This window comes from Falco biarmicus, chromosome 7, assembly GCF_023638135.1.
Source record: "Falco biarmicus isolate bFalBia1 chromosome 7, bFalBia1.pri, whole genome shotgun sequence".
NCBI lineage: Eukaryota > Metazoa > Chordata > Aves > Falconiformes > Falconidae > Falco > Falco biarmicus.
This window is the reverse complement of record NC_079294.1, coordinates 17319863-17337298: the sequence shown is the minus strand read 5'-3', so window position 1 is coordinate 17337298 and position 17436 is coordinate 17319863. Positions and strand designations below refer to the sequence as shown.

General features: G+C 43.0%; 1 protein-coding gene across 2 annotated transcripts in view; it reads left to right on the top strand.

Annotated features, from left to right (window-relative positions):
* LOC130152073 (translation initiation factor IF-2-like) overlaps positions 1–17436 on the top strand; it is a 46890-nt gene that overhangs the window by 7319 nt on the left and 22135 nt on the right. Inside the window, exons 2-3 of one of the 2 annotated variants that reach the window (XM_056344987.1) lie at positions 1454–1614; positions 2314–3006. In XM_056344987.1, the coding sequence (XP_056200962.1) occupies positions 1454–1614; positions 2314–2720 (568 nt within the window). In that variant the 3' untranslated portion in view covers positions 2721–3006. Of the gene's footprint in view, positions 1–1453; positions 1615–2313; positions 3007–17436 lie in introns of those variants that run through there. The other variant, XM_056344988.1, reaches the window with a different exon arrangement.

The following is a 17436-nucleotide window of genomic DNA, read 5'->3' as shown; positions in this document are numbered from 1 at the left end:
CACAGGGTTTTTAAGTTATTCTTTCAAAACGTAGAAGTTTACACGAAGCCTTTAAACAGCACGATGCGCCCCGGCCGGCCCTCCTCCCCCCCTCTCCTCCCCCGAAGCCAAAAGAAAGGGTGCCATTAAACCAGGGTGATGCAAATTAAAATAAACCAAACAATTATTTTCGCCTAGCAGAGCTGCGTCTTCCTGGTTTTTGCGCGATGATTCATTTCAGCAGCGGTGTGGCGGAGGCAGGGGCGGGCGGGCTGCTCTCCCCCCTGTGGCGGGGGGGACGGGGGCTTTGCTCCCGGAGGCAGGCTGGGCAGCGGCGCGGGGCGCTGCGCAGGGGCTGCGCGGGGCGCGCAGGTAGGCGCGGCGGGAGCGGGAGCCGGAGCCGCTCTGCCCGCTTCCCCGCCGCGGCCCCGCAGTGACCCCGGCCCAGGGCTGTGGAGAGGTGAGAGGTGACGCTGCGAGCCAGCGCAGACCTGGCCCTTTTAAAGCCACAGCTAATCAGTCCTTTACTAAATTAAAATATAGGAAGCAGAGGGGAAGCAATTTCGTTGTAAAGAATTACCACGCGCGCTCCCAGAACGAAATAGCACTGGAATGAGGACGGTGCTCTCTGCAACGGAGAGATTTGTCACCCAGGAGCAGTTCGGCTAAGATAAACTATAAAATTATACGCATGCTATATAGATCCGATAGATCTGCACGTGTGGGAGATTATGTATCACACACACACGCAACAATAAAATAAGGTTACCGAGTTGCTGAAAAACTTCAGCCCCATAAACTGTACAGCGGGATGATGGTTATAGGACACCAGGCGCCGGGTGGTTAATCGCCCACCTAGCCAAAGCCTTGGGATTTCATTCCAATGTGGGGAGAAATTGACGTGGAAGAAACTGATACCTTTTCCTCTCAATTCATTTGTCTTCGATTTCAAGTTATTCTTTAATCTCCGTAAGAAATAGGGAACCTACTGTGGCATAAGGGTGCGCGTGTACGTGTATGCATAGGCACCGGAGAGATGTGCTATGTACGTAGGTGTGTGCGATGTACAAGTGTGTGTAATCTGAGCGCGGGAACTGGCCCACAAACAGTGGAAGATAGTGACAGTTCCATTTTTCCTCTTTAATTGGGAAATATTCCTTGATTGTCTTGTCACCCATTACTTTTTAATAACTCCACAGAATCGGGAGAAGAAGAACTGCTGCAAATAATCTGCTATAAAGCAATTATTTACTAGGTGAATACGCAGTTGCAAGTACAACGCAGCAACGGCCATGAATGAGACTCACGAGGCGGGGGGGGCGGGGGCGGGAAACAGAAAATAAAGACTACTAGAGTAATGACAATATTTGACAGTACATATACTTCAATGGGTCGCAGTGAGAAACAGCTAGCTTTGATAACATAGCTCTTACAGCTAGGTTACAAAGAAACTTTCCCTTTTCATGCGTTTCAGGCGGCAAGATCCCGGGTTTAGAAGACCGCGAGCCGGTTCCCCGCGTGCTGCTATCATTAATTCAGGTGCGGAGACCAGGGTTCCGGGGGAGAAGGACGAGATGGATTTCGGCAGCAAACGCTGCCCCGCCGCAGCCCAGGGGCAGCCGCCATCCGGGGCAGGTAAGGTGCTGCCTGAAACTATTTTTAACTGAACAAAAGACTGAGCAAACACCTGACGTCAGGGAGCAGCATCCCCGGAGGGGGCGGTGGGCAGCGGTGCGTGGCTGCGGGCTGCCCGCCCCTGCCCGGTACCGGGGCCCGGCGCCCCCCGGCAGCGGCCCGGGGGAGTGGGCTGCTGTCCGCCGGCACCGGGCAGGGCCGGGGGTGCTTGGAGGGGTGACAAAGAGCAGGCAGGGCGCCCGCTGGGGAAGGTCACGGCACCGCCCGCGCTGAAGCTGGTCGCCACCTTCTGCCCGTGGTTTTAAACCGGGGGCTGCTCTCACCGGGGGGCAGTCTGCCGCGTACCTGCGCGGCGCCCGGAGGCCTCCGGCGCTCGGCCGGCGGGCACGGCTCCCAGCGGGAGAGACCCGCACGTCCGTGGGCCCGGGCCGGCACCCCGCGCCCCCCGCACCGCCGCCGGCCAAACTTCTGCCCCGGCGTGAACGTGAATAGAGACGAGGGACGCCGCTGAGTGGGGCGGTCAGGGTGAGGCGGGGGCTGGCTTTGCCGTCAGCGTTACCCGCGGGCTGTGAGGGCGCCCGGCCGCTGCTCTGCTGCCCCTTTGCACAGGGCTGGGGTCCGCGGGGTCCCGCCCCGCAGCGCGGGGTGCTCGCCCCCCCGGTGCCGGCAGGGAAAGCACTGACCCTCGTCCCTTTCTAGTGACCGTCGACTTCAGGAATCGGCGAGCGGGCAGCCTTTCCCCTCGGTCTGAAACACTCGACCTTCTCCTTTCCTTCCCTCGCCCGCCCCCCCGCAGCCTTTCCCGCATCGCAAGCGGCGGGGCCGGGCAGCCGGGCCGGGGGGTGCCCCGCTGCGGCCGGGGGCTGCGCTCGGCTCTTCCTCACAAGGGCGCCTGCAGCCGTCAGGGCAGGGCAGCGGGAGGAGGAGGAGGAGGAAGGCGATCACCGGGGGGGGGACACCTTTCCCGGAGTAGGCGGCGTGCAGTCGCAGAGAGTGGCTGCAAGCCGCAACCCCTGGGCGACCTGTCACCCCCCCCCGGGCCCCGGCTCCCCGCCTCGCCTCCCGCCAGAGTCAACACGGAGCTGCGATCCATTTGGGCGATTTAGTTAAAATAAATAAACCGGCGAAGATTCACTGGCGAGCGATGCATCATCGACCCGGAGGTTTATTAAGAGGCTTGTTACAGCCGCCGCTTCAGCCCCGGCTCCGCTACAGCCCCTTCTCCGCCGGGGGCGGGGGGCGGGTGGGTGCTGCCGCAGCCCGGCTCACCCCGGTCCCCTCACACCCCCCGGCCGGGCAGCCGCTCCCTTCCCAGCCCCGGGTCCACGGGAGGGGGGCAGCCCACCGACGGCTGCCGCAGAGCACTGTTCCTCATTTCCCTGCATATCGGGGAGGGGGGGAGAGGAGGGTCGGGAGACATTGTTGTCAGTGGCGATTGTTAACCCAAATAATAATAATAAAGAAAAATCGTTACAGCTGGGTGCTGGCTGAATATGGCAATTACTATTATTGCCAATCACGATTAGAAATAATTATCCTGAAAGCATGGAGGGTTCAGCTGCCAAGGTGTTTTGAATAATCGCTTCAGAATGAACAGGAAAACATTGGGTTCACACACAGGGACGACCGCAAACTTTCAAGTTGTAGCCGTCTGCGAGGGAGACTTTACCGGGGTAAGCCCCAGTTTACTTGCAAAGCTTCAGTTTGTCACTTGGGAACAGCTCAGGTGTTATTCCACTCCCGCACCATCCTGCACGGCAGCCTGCCCTCACTGCCGTGCTGTGCTCCTCTGCCCAGCTCCCTGGGCACACCCGGTGGCCAAGAACCTTCTCAAGGCCGTGGTGCACGGTGCTCGGGTCCCTCCATCTCAGCTAAAACCCAAGCAAGCACATTGCGAGGGGTAACGTGGTCCCAAACTGAACCTCTACTTGCCCTATGTATGTTGCGCAACTCCACGCGGGCCCTCTCATTTTAGCTATTTGAAATGATGTGTAACTAGGAGGAGGTCACAGGTGACTGGCAAGTTCAACCCACTTAGCTCAATTATCCAAGTTTCATTTCCAAATTGTGTTCAATTTGATCTTCCTGCCTCCCTCCAAATTATCTTAGAGGGGAAAAAAAATACCAAATGAAAGCAGACAATTTAAGCCAAATTCTGTATACCATTATTTATATGCAAAATCATTTTTGTGATATATACTTCCCTTAATGGTTATGGGATGCCAGATCTTTCCAAGCGGATTTACAAACTGAGCCATCAAATTATTTCAAAGGCCGGCCTATTAGGGGCAAAAATAATTAGGAATTTTCAGAAGCTTTGTAAAAAAATAAGTTTCTGAATGTTGTCTCTTTAAATTTTACTTAGTTTTGTTTTTAATTTAAGCCTGGAGGCACAGTAGAGAGATACACAGAGCCTAATAAGGAGTTTGGAAAATAATGCACTGTAATCCAGAGCCGAGCTATTTCTCCATAAAATATGGATAAGGAATCAATTCATAAGCGCAAATATCTACTAGAACTGAGTTTTAACATAACATTTCACATGAGCATTCTTCTATGCATTATTAAGGAGATAACAAAAGTGTTCCAAGTCAAGCTTTATACAGTCACATCTGGAAATGCTCTTTTCTGTCTAATTTTCATTTTTTCCCTCGAAAAAATGTTTGAAGAAAAACTAGTCTGTCCTCTTGTATATTAACTGTTACCATCAGCTTTTAATCAGCAACATGTATAGTCAGATTTACAGAATCCATTCCATGTTGCCCCTTTTAGAGAACAGTAAAATGAAGATAGTATCTTTATTCATTTATAGAATCTGATGTTAAAACCAAAACCACACACAAATAGCCTATACATTGCTTTATGCATATAGACAGGCATGTAGATACATAGACACAACACACATACATGGAAACAAGTCATGACCATGTGATGGAAAACCCAGTAAAAACTATCCGTGCGTTTCACCAGATCCTAAATCAGACATCATCAGATAAGAAGCAGTCTAGGGAGAGCTAGTTTAAAATCAGACACAGCTAATTCCTGAATGTATTGGAACCTTAACACACTTTGCTGTATGATGGTTCATCGCTGTTGGTTTAACAGAAAACTCTTCAGGCTTTTCAGTCAAATAAAGCATTACCACTAAGCAATGAAGGGTTAATAAACTCCCCACAGGTTGCAAAGAGTTGATACAGGTTTGGGTTGTGGGTTTTTTTGCTAATGTATAATTTAATGGAATTATATTCTGAGGACAAAGATAAAAAAAAGTCTCTAAGATCTACTACCACTGTGGTTTTTTTAAAATAAATATTATATTTTTCCTTTGAATGGAAAGGCAAGCAAAGTATTTTCCAAACAGAAACAGCAAAGATTATTTAGAAGAAAAACCATAAGCTATTTTTTAAATACTCTGGAGTTTTCTGAACAACTCTGATGTACTCACATTCTTATCGCAACTATTTTCTTTTTACTATTGTAAGTGGATATTCAAGCTAAATTGATGCTTTATGTATATCCTGTCTCAATTTGTATTACACTATTCTCTGTAAGGAGATAATTTGAAAAAAAAATACAAAAAAGAAGAAGCGATACCACTGACAACAATTTACTTAAATTCACAAACCTTGAAATTGATGCATCTCCTATCAATCATAGTCAGAAGCCACAGTAAAACACATCCAACATTTGTATATCAAAACTGGGACTAAAAAAACACCCTGTTTTGTTCAATTTAAATGTCCTTCAACATGTTGTCATTTTACATGCTGATATTACTGGGGATTTTTACTGTGGGTTAGCTTTCTTTTGTCAAACATATGCAAGACAGTAACCTTGCAAAATTAAAGTGCATGCCATTCTACTGCACAGATGTTTGTTCTCACTCAGTTACAGACAATGAAATACTTATTAAATAATAATAGGGAGATATTGACTTCTCTATTCTGTCGATATGAAGATCTGTTGATCTGTGAGGTTAATATTGATGAGGCAGAGTGAGGTAAACGTTTCATCACAAGGGCAAATAAATTCCCATACTGGCATAAAAAATAACCCCCCCAACTTTGTACGTACACAGAAATTAATCCTTTCTGTATTTACTGGGTATATGAGTGCCAGTTCAACCTATCAGCATGCTCAAGCTAATGCTGAAGTAAATCCTTGACACTACTTTCAGGAAACATATTCCAAAAATGTCTATCATAGGTATTTAAAACTAAGCTCAAATGATGCCAAGCACTTAGGGTCTTTAGTCATGCCGCATGTTCTGTTGCAAATGGCACATTTCCTTTAAGTATTACTGGAAGGCTCTACACTTCACATACAACCTCAATATTCTTCATGTTAAGGGGATTTCTGTTTGAGCTGGAGAAATGCTTCCCCCCCCCCCCCTTCTTTAATAGGATGAGCTGTCAAAATATTATTTTTATTTGTTGTCTCATCAAAACGTCACTGAAAGTTCCCTCTCTTTACCCTCTGCCACAGAACACAATAGTGTACACACTTTGAACAATGCAAAGAGCCATTTAACTTGATGGGTCTGGCAGAAGAAGCTACTTTCTTGTTCATTATTATCTTTAGAGTTTCCTTCAGTTTGTTTAAGGGAAGCTCGGAGCTGCTCTTTTTAGAAGAATATTCCATCAGTCAGGTAGGTCTTGTACTTTGACAGCATTATTTCAGCATGTTATTTTTAATGTATGGTACTTACACATGTAAGCAATCTGTATAACTTGCTTCTGGGCTTTTGAATAGAAATTAGAAAGATGTGACCAAACATGTAAGACAGTAAGAGGCCGTACAGTTTCAGATACAAGCTCCAGAAGGTTCACTTGTCAATTTTGCTCTTTTGATTATTAATTATGGCCTCGATTCTGCTATTAGAATTGCAGGGGCAGAACACACACGCAAAGCAGCTCTCCCCATAGTATGACTGTTGACAAGGGGGGAGCTCAGTTCCGCAGAGCTTACAGTAAGGCAGTGACCCCAAAATCAAAACTACTTCAGCTGCCCCTGCCAGAGATTGCAGCCTGGCTTCCAGGGCAGAAGAACCCTTCCCACAGCCTCCTCCCTCTTGCCTGTCTGTAGCAGAACTGTTGTGCCTCAGCAGGGAAAGTTGGGTGAGCACTTGGTGCTTTATCTGCATCACTGTGACATCTTGTTGGTAGGACAGTGCACAAACCCCCACATTATTGCTATTTGTGCTGCTTCTGTTTTAAAGGCATGAGGCTGTCTGTCTGCTGCTCCTTCCAGGGGTCATGTAGGCGTCCAATACCTTTTATTTTGTTGTTCGTTCAATGAGATGGCTTTTGTCTGAGAAAGGTAACAAAAATTTGACCTCATGCTTCTTGACCTTCTCATGTCCTTCTTCCTGGTGTGTGCTCAGCAGAACACTGTAGCTGGTTTTTTTTTGTGCCTCAGGCCACAGTGCTGTTTGAAGACTCCTGTCTCTGCAAGTTCTTGCCTTCACCCAAATCTCTGTTAAAGGCAGTGGGATTCTGTGTGCTTGTGTTCTGCCATGCTGGCTGCTTTTTACTGTTTTAAAGATATTTTTATCCTTCTGTATCTTGAGAAACAATCATCTGAAGTATTTCCCAGTTTCTGCATAATGGTAGCCAGATGGCAGAATCTGTGGGAGCAATGTTTTGGTTCATGGATACCTTGTTTTCTACCACTTGGTTGGATGTTCTTAAAAAAAAAAAAAATCCTTCTAATGCACGTCAGGTAATCCTGGTAAGAAAATCACAAGAAAAAGACACTTTCTAACTCATGCTGAGATTTTCTTAAAGTTTGCTAACATTTTCAAAGAAACATTTAGGCAATTTAGAGGCACAGATTTTGGTAACCTCAAGACTCTGGGGCAGGGCTCCATATGTACAGATGTAACAACTAGACTAGGGTCTTGTGCTCCAAAACATCTTTGTATGTATGTATCTGAATGTATTTATATGAAACAACATTAGTTTCTCAGATATTGGGTATGCAAAAGAATCTAGCAAATAAGTTGAATACTTTTAGTGATAAGTATAATTGAGAAATATTATCATATGACACTATTACAGTGCATTGCTTTGCAAGTGTAAGTGTATTCTCTGTGAAGTGCACCTTAATACACAGAGTACATTTTTCTCTGCAGTTTCCAGGCTGGAGATTTTGTATCTGTGTTTCTTACATGGCAATAAAGATGCTGATGGAACAATTGTTCTGCTAGTGAGTTAAGCTGAATAAGAGAAAAAATCTGTAATGACTAGGGGGCTCCTTAGAGATAAGGGTTCCTTAGGCAAATAGATTGCAAGAGAAAGAATAGGCAGCAAACTGTGTAAACTGAGCGCAGATAATTCCCGTGCTGTGAAACCCCTTCTGCCTTAAGAACACTAGGAATGAAAAGGTTACAAGAAAGAAGGTAATAAAAATATCAAAAGAAACCAAATAGAAATAGGTTTCTTTGCAAGTAGAGAAGCCACTTTCTAATATGGTGGCCTTATATACAAGTACATTTGTCTTCCAGACCCTCTGCTGTTGATTAGAATTCTGATGCCACTGGAGGGGTTACAATTTTGTTGAGTTTCTGGATCTCAATTGCGCTGTCAAGGGGTCATTCTTTCTGGTAATAAGGTAGCTAGTGGCCCCTGGGAGAGAAGGAAAACAATTGACTCTTGAAAGTAGAAACACATACTGAAGTCTAGAGTAGATTTCTGGCAGTGGACCAGGTCTTTTCTCATAGCATTTGTCATTGTAGCAATGAAAAAATTGTGGGAGTTCTACAGGCGGCCAAAAAAGGGAAACAGAGCACAACAACAACAACAGCAAAAGAGCTAGATGTAATTTATTTTGGGATTATATTTAAGAGCAGGTTGTTTTTTTGTTTGTCACAATGTTGGTTCACTTGTTAAAGATGTGGATCCCATTAGATAGAAATATGTTGCTTATTTTAAAGCAAATGATTATCAAATGACTACACTTCAAAACATTTTTTTTCTTTAATTTGAAGTGAAGTCATTTGAGTTTGAAACATATGCCTTTGCTAAATGCAGAATATTTTGTTGCCAAAACCAGACAATTTCATTTTGAGTCCACTGCTTGCAAGCATTGTTGATCCTGGATGTCACTGACAATATGAGTCTTGGCATTAAGTCTTTACAGAGGTCAGTAGTAAAGTTTCACTTATTACCACTAGGCTTTTTTTATTATTGTTAATTCTACCAGGTCAAAATGGTCTCACCATATAATCATACTCAACCAGAACAAATGGAATAGTGCATTTGACTTTGCAAATATTATCCCACTTTGTAGAACTGGATAAATCTCGCTTCTTAAAAATAATTTATCCCAAGATCTGCATGTAAAGGTTTTCCACATCTTTCTGAATACTGGCTTTGTTATTTCGCAGACTATGTTACCAAGCTGTTTTTCTTTGTTGTAGTATAAGCATGCATACATGTGTATGTATACCACCACACAAACACATCACTGGCACTATATGTAATTTGACATATGATTTATATTATACTTGCCAGATTTCAAAGTGGATTTCAAATTTATTACAAGCCCCAGTATTGCAGCTGATACACATGGATTCAACCCATCATTTAATTGAAGTACCCAAGATGGAACTGTAGCAGCTTGAGGCTTCCTCTATTGTCAATGGAGAAAGGCAACACGCCCAGAGATGCACTCCTCTGAAGGTGCTTACCTTTCTTCACTGGCTATAGAGCAAGTCTAGAGCAAATCTAGTCCTCGTTTAGAATAAATAACTGAAGCAGACTTCAAGGAATCTTTGCCAAAACGTGCAGACAAAGTGCTGTATCTTCTGCTGTAACCTATAGATTCTGGGATGAAAAAGATCTTTCAATTTAGGATCTAAAATGCCTCGTATAGATAATTGTGTGTGAAGTCTTACACAGAAGAAAAGTGAATGAAGCATGGGATTCATCTTTTTTAGTTTTAGTTGTCTGGAAGCTGGACATCTGGCCTGTACTGGTCAACTTCTTTTACTCCATAGTCCACTCATTTAACTCATTTGTCTTAGAATTAGATTAAATATGCTGAGGAGGAGGACTCTGAGACAAATGTATGGTAGGTAAGATATGATAGGTGGGAGCACATTCATTACAGAATGAATTTAGATGCCTAAATTAGGAGAGGTGACTTTTGGCTTAGGATTTCAGGTGCTTAAGATACCTTTTAGACAGCTAAAGTGAAGTGAAATGAAATTAAATTTTTGCTAAGGGATTTGTGTGACAGCATGCAGAGAAGGCATTTGCAGATTTAGGGTAAAAAAATAGTCCTACTGTTGCCTGGTAAAATCCTGACAACCCCTTGCCTTGTTGCATTAGGTAAAATGGGAAGAACAAAGAACATCTTGAAGAAGCTCTAATCTCACACCACAGAGAGAACCATGCAAGAGGGAAGGGTGTTACTTCTTAAGTAGTATTAGAGAGGCTAGTTATAAAAATGACTTTTCCTTATGCCCTATCTGAGTGCAGGGAAATTAGTAATAGGTATTTTCACTTCAACTTCTTCCCTGCCTGCGCCCCCCCCCCCCCCCCCCCCCCCCAGGAAATAGCAGTAGTTTTGTGTATACATTTCCATATCCAAAAGTGTGTCAGGTTTACCTTTTTTATCTCTTCCCCAGCACAGCTCATGGAAACTCATTTTCATACAACTATATTGTCTCCTGTTTTATTCCCTCATAGAAGTAAATTTAAAAAAGCTCCAGTGTGATTAAAATAACTAATCTTCATTCATTCTAAAGACTTTTCCTCTGCTATTTTTTTAGTTAAGGCTAATTGCGATGTCTGATGTTACACTTCTCCTAAGGGTGAACTTCTGTCTTGACCAGATTCTTTTAACTGGACTTTGTACAGATTTATAATTAAATTTATAATTTAGGGTCCTAGAATGCACCGTTTGCTTAAATAATAGGCATGTTACTTTCAGATCTTTTAATTTAGAGCATCTGTTTTTGAAGGAGCTGAAAGCATATTTACCCATTAAGTAAAAATTCTCCACAGGTAGTATTAAAAACAGTATCTTGCTGTCCAGAATAATGCAATAACAGAAAACAAAAATCAAATGCTAAGGTTAGCCATAAGATAAACTAACTGGTGATGTGCTCTATTGTAAGCTGAAGCTCTGTCAGGTTGTCAAGAGGAATTAGTTCTTAAGCAAGGTATTTATAGAAACATAAGGCTGAAAGGCACCACCAGGGTCACAGAATCATTGTAATAGAAGCAAATTTGTTAAATAACATTCCCACATGATTCTATGAAAATCTTCCCCCTAGCTTCTCTGGAACTCCCTGCTGGTCCATTTTTACTGTAAAGCTGGCATTCAGCTTTTTCTGACTGTAGGATCAAGATTTACTGACCAGACACTGAAGCAATTTAATACCTCTAGGTGCATCGGTTCTCCCTGACCTACATCCTACTTCTAGTTCGTGACTGACTGAGCAAAGAAAGGTGAATACTTACTCTTCCTTTCTGAAAATCAAGAATCATATCAGAAATAATTAAAATCCTTCCCAGATACTGCAGCTAATCAAGAAATGCCTTGTGGTAGGATAAATACAACATAACTACAGCACAGATACACATTCAATGGACATAGTTTAAAAGCTGAGAGCAAGGTCTGGTCTGCTGTCCTTATCTCCTATAATGGTGCTTTCAAGACTTTCGAGCAGCTGGTGTCCAGATAATTTAGAGATTTGCAGACAGAATTGCATACAGAAGTGAAGAGGAATCTATTGCAAAGGCCTGAGCAACTGAGGTCTGTGGTGATTCATTCTATTCACAAGGCAGGCAGCTGTTTTCAGCAGAATCTGCAGCTTTTGGGTGGACTTACTGGGACAGTATCCTTCCTTCTGCAAAGCTGTTAAAGTGAGTGGAATTACGTACGGGATGAACTTGGCTCTTTAGGTGTGGGAGAAACCATTTCCAGTACTGACATATGGATATTAGCACTTCTTTATGCAGGGCTTACAGACAGGCTTTAGGAATGTTTACAAGGTGGGAAGGACAATGAAAAAACATGTAAAATCATTTCACCCTGATTCATCTTTGGAAGGAACTCTGCATGTGGATCACTCTCTTCCCAGTTGGCTGTGTCTGCCAGAGCCCTTTCTTCCAGTCCTGAACCTCATAGCCCTCCTACACCAAGGAATTTGGGCTCTGTCCAACGGAGGGCTGGGATGAACTTATACATTTCCTCCACACTCCCACATGCTTCTCATCTTGGGGACTAAGGATAACGCTGCTGAAAAGTGCATGTGAACCAAGTAAGAAGTTCTGAAGAGCTGGTGTGAAATAGGGCTCCAGCAAATCTTCCTCCCATTATCCATACATACTGCGGGCATTGCCCTGACTCGAGGAGCCAAAGCCCTCATTTCTTTCCTGGCAATCAAAGGATGGCAACTGTACCCCACCTGCAGAAGAACTTTCAGGAATCTAAGCCATTTGCTTTCAGCAGCCACTGTGCCTCTATCCAGGAAGATAATACTTGTCTCCCAACTATATTTAAATTAAAATAATGAATTGGACCAAGCACTGTATTTTTATACCCAGTGGGCCAGCTGCCTTTCAAGGCTGCCAGACTTGAAGAGTGAGAGCAGTTACCCAGCTAGCTGAACCAATACCTTTCTTTCAAGGATGCAGCAGTGCAAACAATCCACCCGGCGGACACTGGCCAATAGAGCAGCCGACCATGAGGTAGCACTGCTTCCTAGGTACACCTCCTTTAACAGTCATCTGCTTCTTTGTCCTGGGTTCTCTGAGTTCCAGAAGGCTCTTGTAGTGGTGAGGAGGTGGTACCTAAGCTTGTTTTACACTGTCCGTCTTTATAAATGTGGGGGGTTTAGCCATTTCGGTAGTGTGCTCTCATATATACAAGAAGAGGGTGTGGGAAGCTACCAACTGTTATTGATACAAAGGGACAGTGTCAGTCCTCAATCAAAAGTGAGTTTAGCTTTGATATAAAGGTGCAAACTGTTCCACTTTACTTTGCAGCAGAATTTAGCCAGACATTCTCAGGATTTTGTCATGATTAGTCACAGTGCATGAGGCACAGAAAACATCTGGATATATGAGAACAATTGCAAACCAGTATTCTCTTCTAGCATTCGTATGTTTCTGCTGCTACTTGAGTTAATGATTTTCTGCTAATGCATCTTTAGCTACTGATGCCAATACCTGTTCAGGAAAGACAGGTAACTGCTTGGTTTGAATCCTGGAAATGAAATATCAAGATTGAAATCAGCATGAAAGTGCTTCATTTAATTGTACGTATGCCTAAATATGTTACAGAAAATGGGTAACAAGAGGTGGTATTTCTGAAACAGCACTGAGGAGCTTGTGATCTGAGTGATCACCTGCGAGTTAGGGCTCAGAGGTTTTATGTTTTGCTTTGCTACTGACAACGGAATGAATTTGGCTACATCATTAGCCACTTTTTACACAAATCGTCCCTTAAATGACACTAATCATTATAGTCTTCACACGGTTCCTTGCTGAAACTTAATTCATTAATGTTCATGAGATACAATGAAACAGACAAAATGTATTAGGTATGTGAAACCTGTACACCGGCTGCTGTACTATAGCAATTCTGCAGGGAACTTTTAAGAGAGAAGTAAACTGCATTTCACACGCTATGTTGATTCTGAAAACACTCCAAAAGCCAACTCAGGTAAGAGCAGACCCTAGGTTTATTTACATTTATATACAGGCACCTACATATAGATAAGTGTGCTGGAAGTAACAGCCCCATGTATGGTTATACTAACCACCCCCATTAAGAGAGAAAGATGAGAAAGGACAGAATTGTGTTTGACAGTGCAAAAATGCTCACTCATGACTTTTATTTCCCTTCAAAACAGTTCATCAATGTAAAAATTTCACCCTTGCAATTCAGCCAAGGTCACCGAGACCCTCTGTGATGTGCTGAGCAAGACCAACTCGTAGAAGCCAACAGTGCTTGAGGCAGCTTTACTTTATGCATAAAACATGTAAAAAAATAATGTAAGTTACAGCTTCAGGAAGTGATAGTGGATGGTAGGAATAACTCCATTGCCTTTAAGCTGGCAGGACATGGAGCTTATTCAGATAACTCCTGTTCTATTCTCTTTGTCCCTGCTTTCCTACATTCCCTACACGCTTTCCCACTTCTGTCCTCATGTAGGCCTCTTCCTGGAAACAGAAAGTTGTTGAAGACACTAAAAATTCTGAAGAAGAATTTAATTAATCTAATTTTAATTAAGAATAAGAAAACCTTTGAGATGCATACGGTGTAAGTAGCAGCAAAAACGTAATATTCACTTTACACTAAAAGCAACAGAAGTTGGAACCCAGAAGAGAAACACATCTTGCAGATGGCAGCAATGGCACCCTAGAATTTCCCCTGAATATATTTATACTTTTCATATCCCCCTGTTCTATCTTGATAGTCTCAAGTTCTACATCTCCTTTCTCAGAGATAGTTTATATCCACTTTCAAGCAGCATGTAGGGACTACGGATTTTTTTTCAGTCTGATAGGAAGAACCTGTATGGCATCTCTTCTTTTCTACTGTTGCTTTTTTTACCTCCAGATGTTCAACTGCCTATGAGAGTACTCAAGGAAACATAGTTATGCTGTATTCCAATATTGAATCAGTTTAATTGAAAAAATAACATGTTGTGTACAGTAAGGGAATTTTAAATTAACTCCCTAGCATATTCATGGTTAAATACAATGGATTTGTTTTCTAATAGGATATAACACAGTGCTCCTAAATGATTCTTACTAAAAACAAGCAGTGAACTCCCTGAGTATTGCAGGGAGCCAAGCACACATCACAGGGTGGACCATGTAGGAGGGAGGACAGTGGGCTGCACTGTCACCCACTGCAGCCCCATCCCAGTCATTCTGCACTTTCAGCAACGGTGAAGTTCATACACTCATGGAAACATGCATTAGCAAGAACAACCCGATCTTATGCACTAACTTGTCATGCCTGATTGATGTTTAGGACTAGCTGGAATTACATGGCAGTAAAACCTCTTCTGTGCTAAGCCCATCAATGCGCATGTAGACACAGTGGAAGCTTATCGCAAAGCTCCTGGAGCTACTGCCACTGCATTTGTTGTTCTGCTTATACAGCACAGAATCAGGCCGATAAATACCTGGACAGGACAGATGTAAATTTGATGGATGAAGTACTGTTTTCTCTTAATAATCTAGATTGAAATGTTAAATTTTCCTCTGCATTTATCACATGCTTTTCTAGCATGTGTTGGCAATAGGCTCCCTCCTCTTTCTGAATGGCTGTAAACAGCTGTCAGGTTCACAGCATCCGGGGGGTACAAGGCTTTGTGCATCGTTATTATTGAAACCAAGTCTGCTACTTACTGTTTTTTAACCTTAAAGATTTAATCAAGGAGAAGGGTCTATTTCTCCTAGTTCAGGAGGTTCCTAAGCTACTGTACTGGAAGAAGTTTTATGAGGTGCTTCTCCTGTTCCTATGCTTTTCCCCCCAAACACGCTTGATTAGCCACTCAGAGAAATGTTGGTGTAGATAGCTCTTTGCTCTGTCTGAGCAGGGCTTTTTCTTATGGACTTCCCTTACTCTTAGTTACTGTAGGAGGCTTTGGGCCCGATTCTTTAAAACACTAACCAAGGGACAACCTCCCCCTAGTAATAACAGTGCAGTTAACGAGGCAATTAACATGACTCTGCAGCTCTCAGCAGACGGTGATACTCATGCAGGCCTTAGTTCTTATGGAGAAGATCTGTTACAAGGAAATTTCATTTCTCCCTGCAGCAGCAATAAATAGTTTGGAAGTGCAGCAGGCAATTGGCTTTAAAAGTCAAGAGGAAAGCCCACCCAGGCTTCCTGCTGCCGGGCAGCTTTCAGTGGATGTGAAGCACATCACTCTAATGTAAGCACAGCCTGCAGGTTGCTAGGTGGCAAACGCCCATCAGCTGTGTTCTGGGGTTTGGTTGCAGCAGGCATGTGCTTTGGTGTAAGACCCCTGATTGCTTTTGCTTCTACAAAGACATCTCAGGTGGTGTTCTTGGTTGGGACTTGAGCAAACTGTTTGGATAAGCTGCTCTTGTAGTAAGCTAGAGAAGTTACCTGGGCTGGTCTGGAGAAAATCTCTTAACTACTGTGTTACTCGTGGAAATAGAAATTCACGGACTGCATGCGGCTGCAGTTGGAGTATTCACCAGATCATGATAAGGCAAGGAAATATCTGCGTGGGGTAAATCAAAAAGGCTTCTCCATTTCTTACTTGGTTTAAAATGTATGTTTATATGCTGAAAATGAACTTGTTTTGCTGTTGCTAATGTGCTCCTTCTGTCTTTGAATTAAGAAGTCCCATTGAAAGGGCTTGACTCAGAGCATATTGCTGTATCTTGTTGATGCCTTCAGCTCTGTTTTTTCTGAAGTTTGTAGAAACAATAAACCAGGAATCAGGCTATGGCTTGTGATTTGCAATTCTAACAAAGCTTGGTGGGCACTGTTCACAACTTTTTTTCTGTGGCTGTGGTTATTTGGTGACTGCTTCCAGCTTATGATTTTTAATGGACATTTTCAAGTATCCCAGTGGCACTTTTCTTTCTAAAGAACCACTTGCACTCAGAATGATCAACAAATCCTTTTGTTTAAATAGAAATCTAGTACAATTTGTCACAAGACATAAAATCATATATCCTATTTGTATTAACAAGGCACTGCCTCTGTTTCTGGTGTGCATTAAGTATAGTGCTTTAGAGATCAATGAGCTTTATATTTATGAAATTAGTAAATGTATATATTGTGTATGCTTTGTGCTTGGAGGTTACACGGAAGATATCTGCTCACCCATTTTGAAGATAGGAGGGAAATAAAATGATTGGAAATGACGGAAGACTTCCAGTAACTTGGCTTTGGAATGGACTTGATATTCTGGTTGGAGATGAAATATGTTCTCACTTCCAGGCCTGTGAGACTCTTTCTCTTTTTTTTTTTTTTTTTTTTTTTTTTTTTTTTGTGGCTTTCTATAATGCCAGTACTTAAATTAAAAATTATTCTTTGAGATCTAGTGAAAGCAAGCTTGTTGGTTTTGGCTACCAGAATCTGTAATAATGTCGCTCATTCCCATTAGTGCTGACTTGTCCTTCACATTAAATCCTACACGGTGTTCTTGATGCTGCAGTCCATTTTTGTGGAAAGCTTTTGAACAGAATTTTTCCAATAGATATGTTTACAGTCCCAAAGAATATTCAGATGCTCTGTTGTACTGTTGCATGCATTTAGTTTTCCGTTTCCAGTTGCATCCAAGTAAAACATCTACACATTTCTCTGGCAAAAATATCTTGCAATTCCTGAGTAGTGTCTGGATGCATCTGTTGCCCTAGTTTATTTGGGTCTTTCATAAAGATGGCAAGACTGTGTTTTCTTCTGAAGTCCCACAGTTTGCTTGACTTTTTTTTTTTTCTGACTTTTTTTTTTTTTTCCTTTCTTCATTCTGTGCAAAATAACCTTTGCAGGATGATTTTCTGCTAAAGATGACTGATCATCCACCTGGGCAATTGTCCAGATTGCCTGAGTATGGAAGTTTATTAGTTCCCATGGGTAGAAATTTTGTTTTGGATTCTACAGTGTGAAAGAACAGGTCCTACCTGGATGTTATATGGTTTTATTTGGTTTGGGTAACTTAAAGGCAAGGGAAATCCAAGATTTATTAGCGTGTCTGTAACCATGAAGTTTCCATAGCACGTGACTGTGGTCTGTCTGCCACATCCATGTGCTTGTCACAAAGCAACTGAACTTGCCATCCCCAGGTGAACTGATCAAAGGTTGTTATAG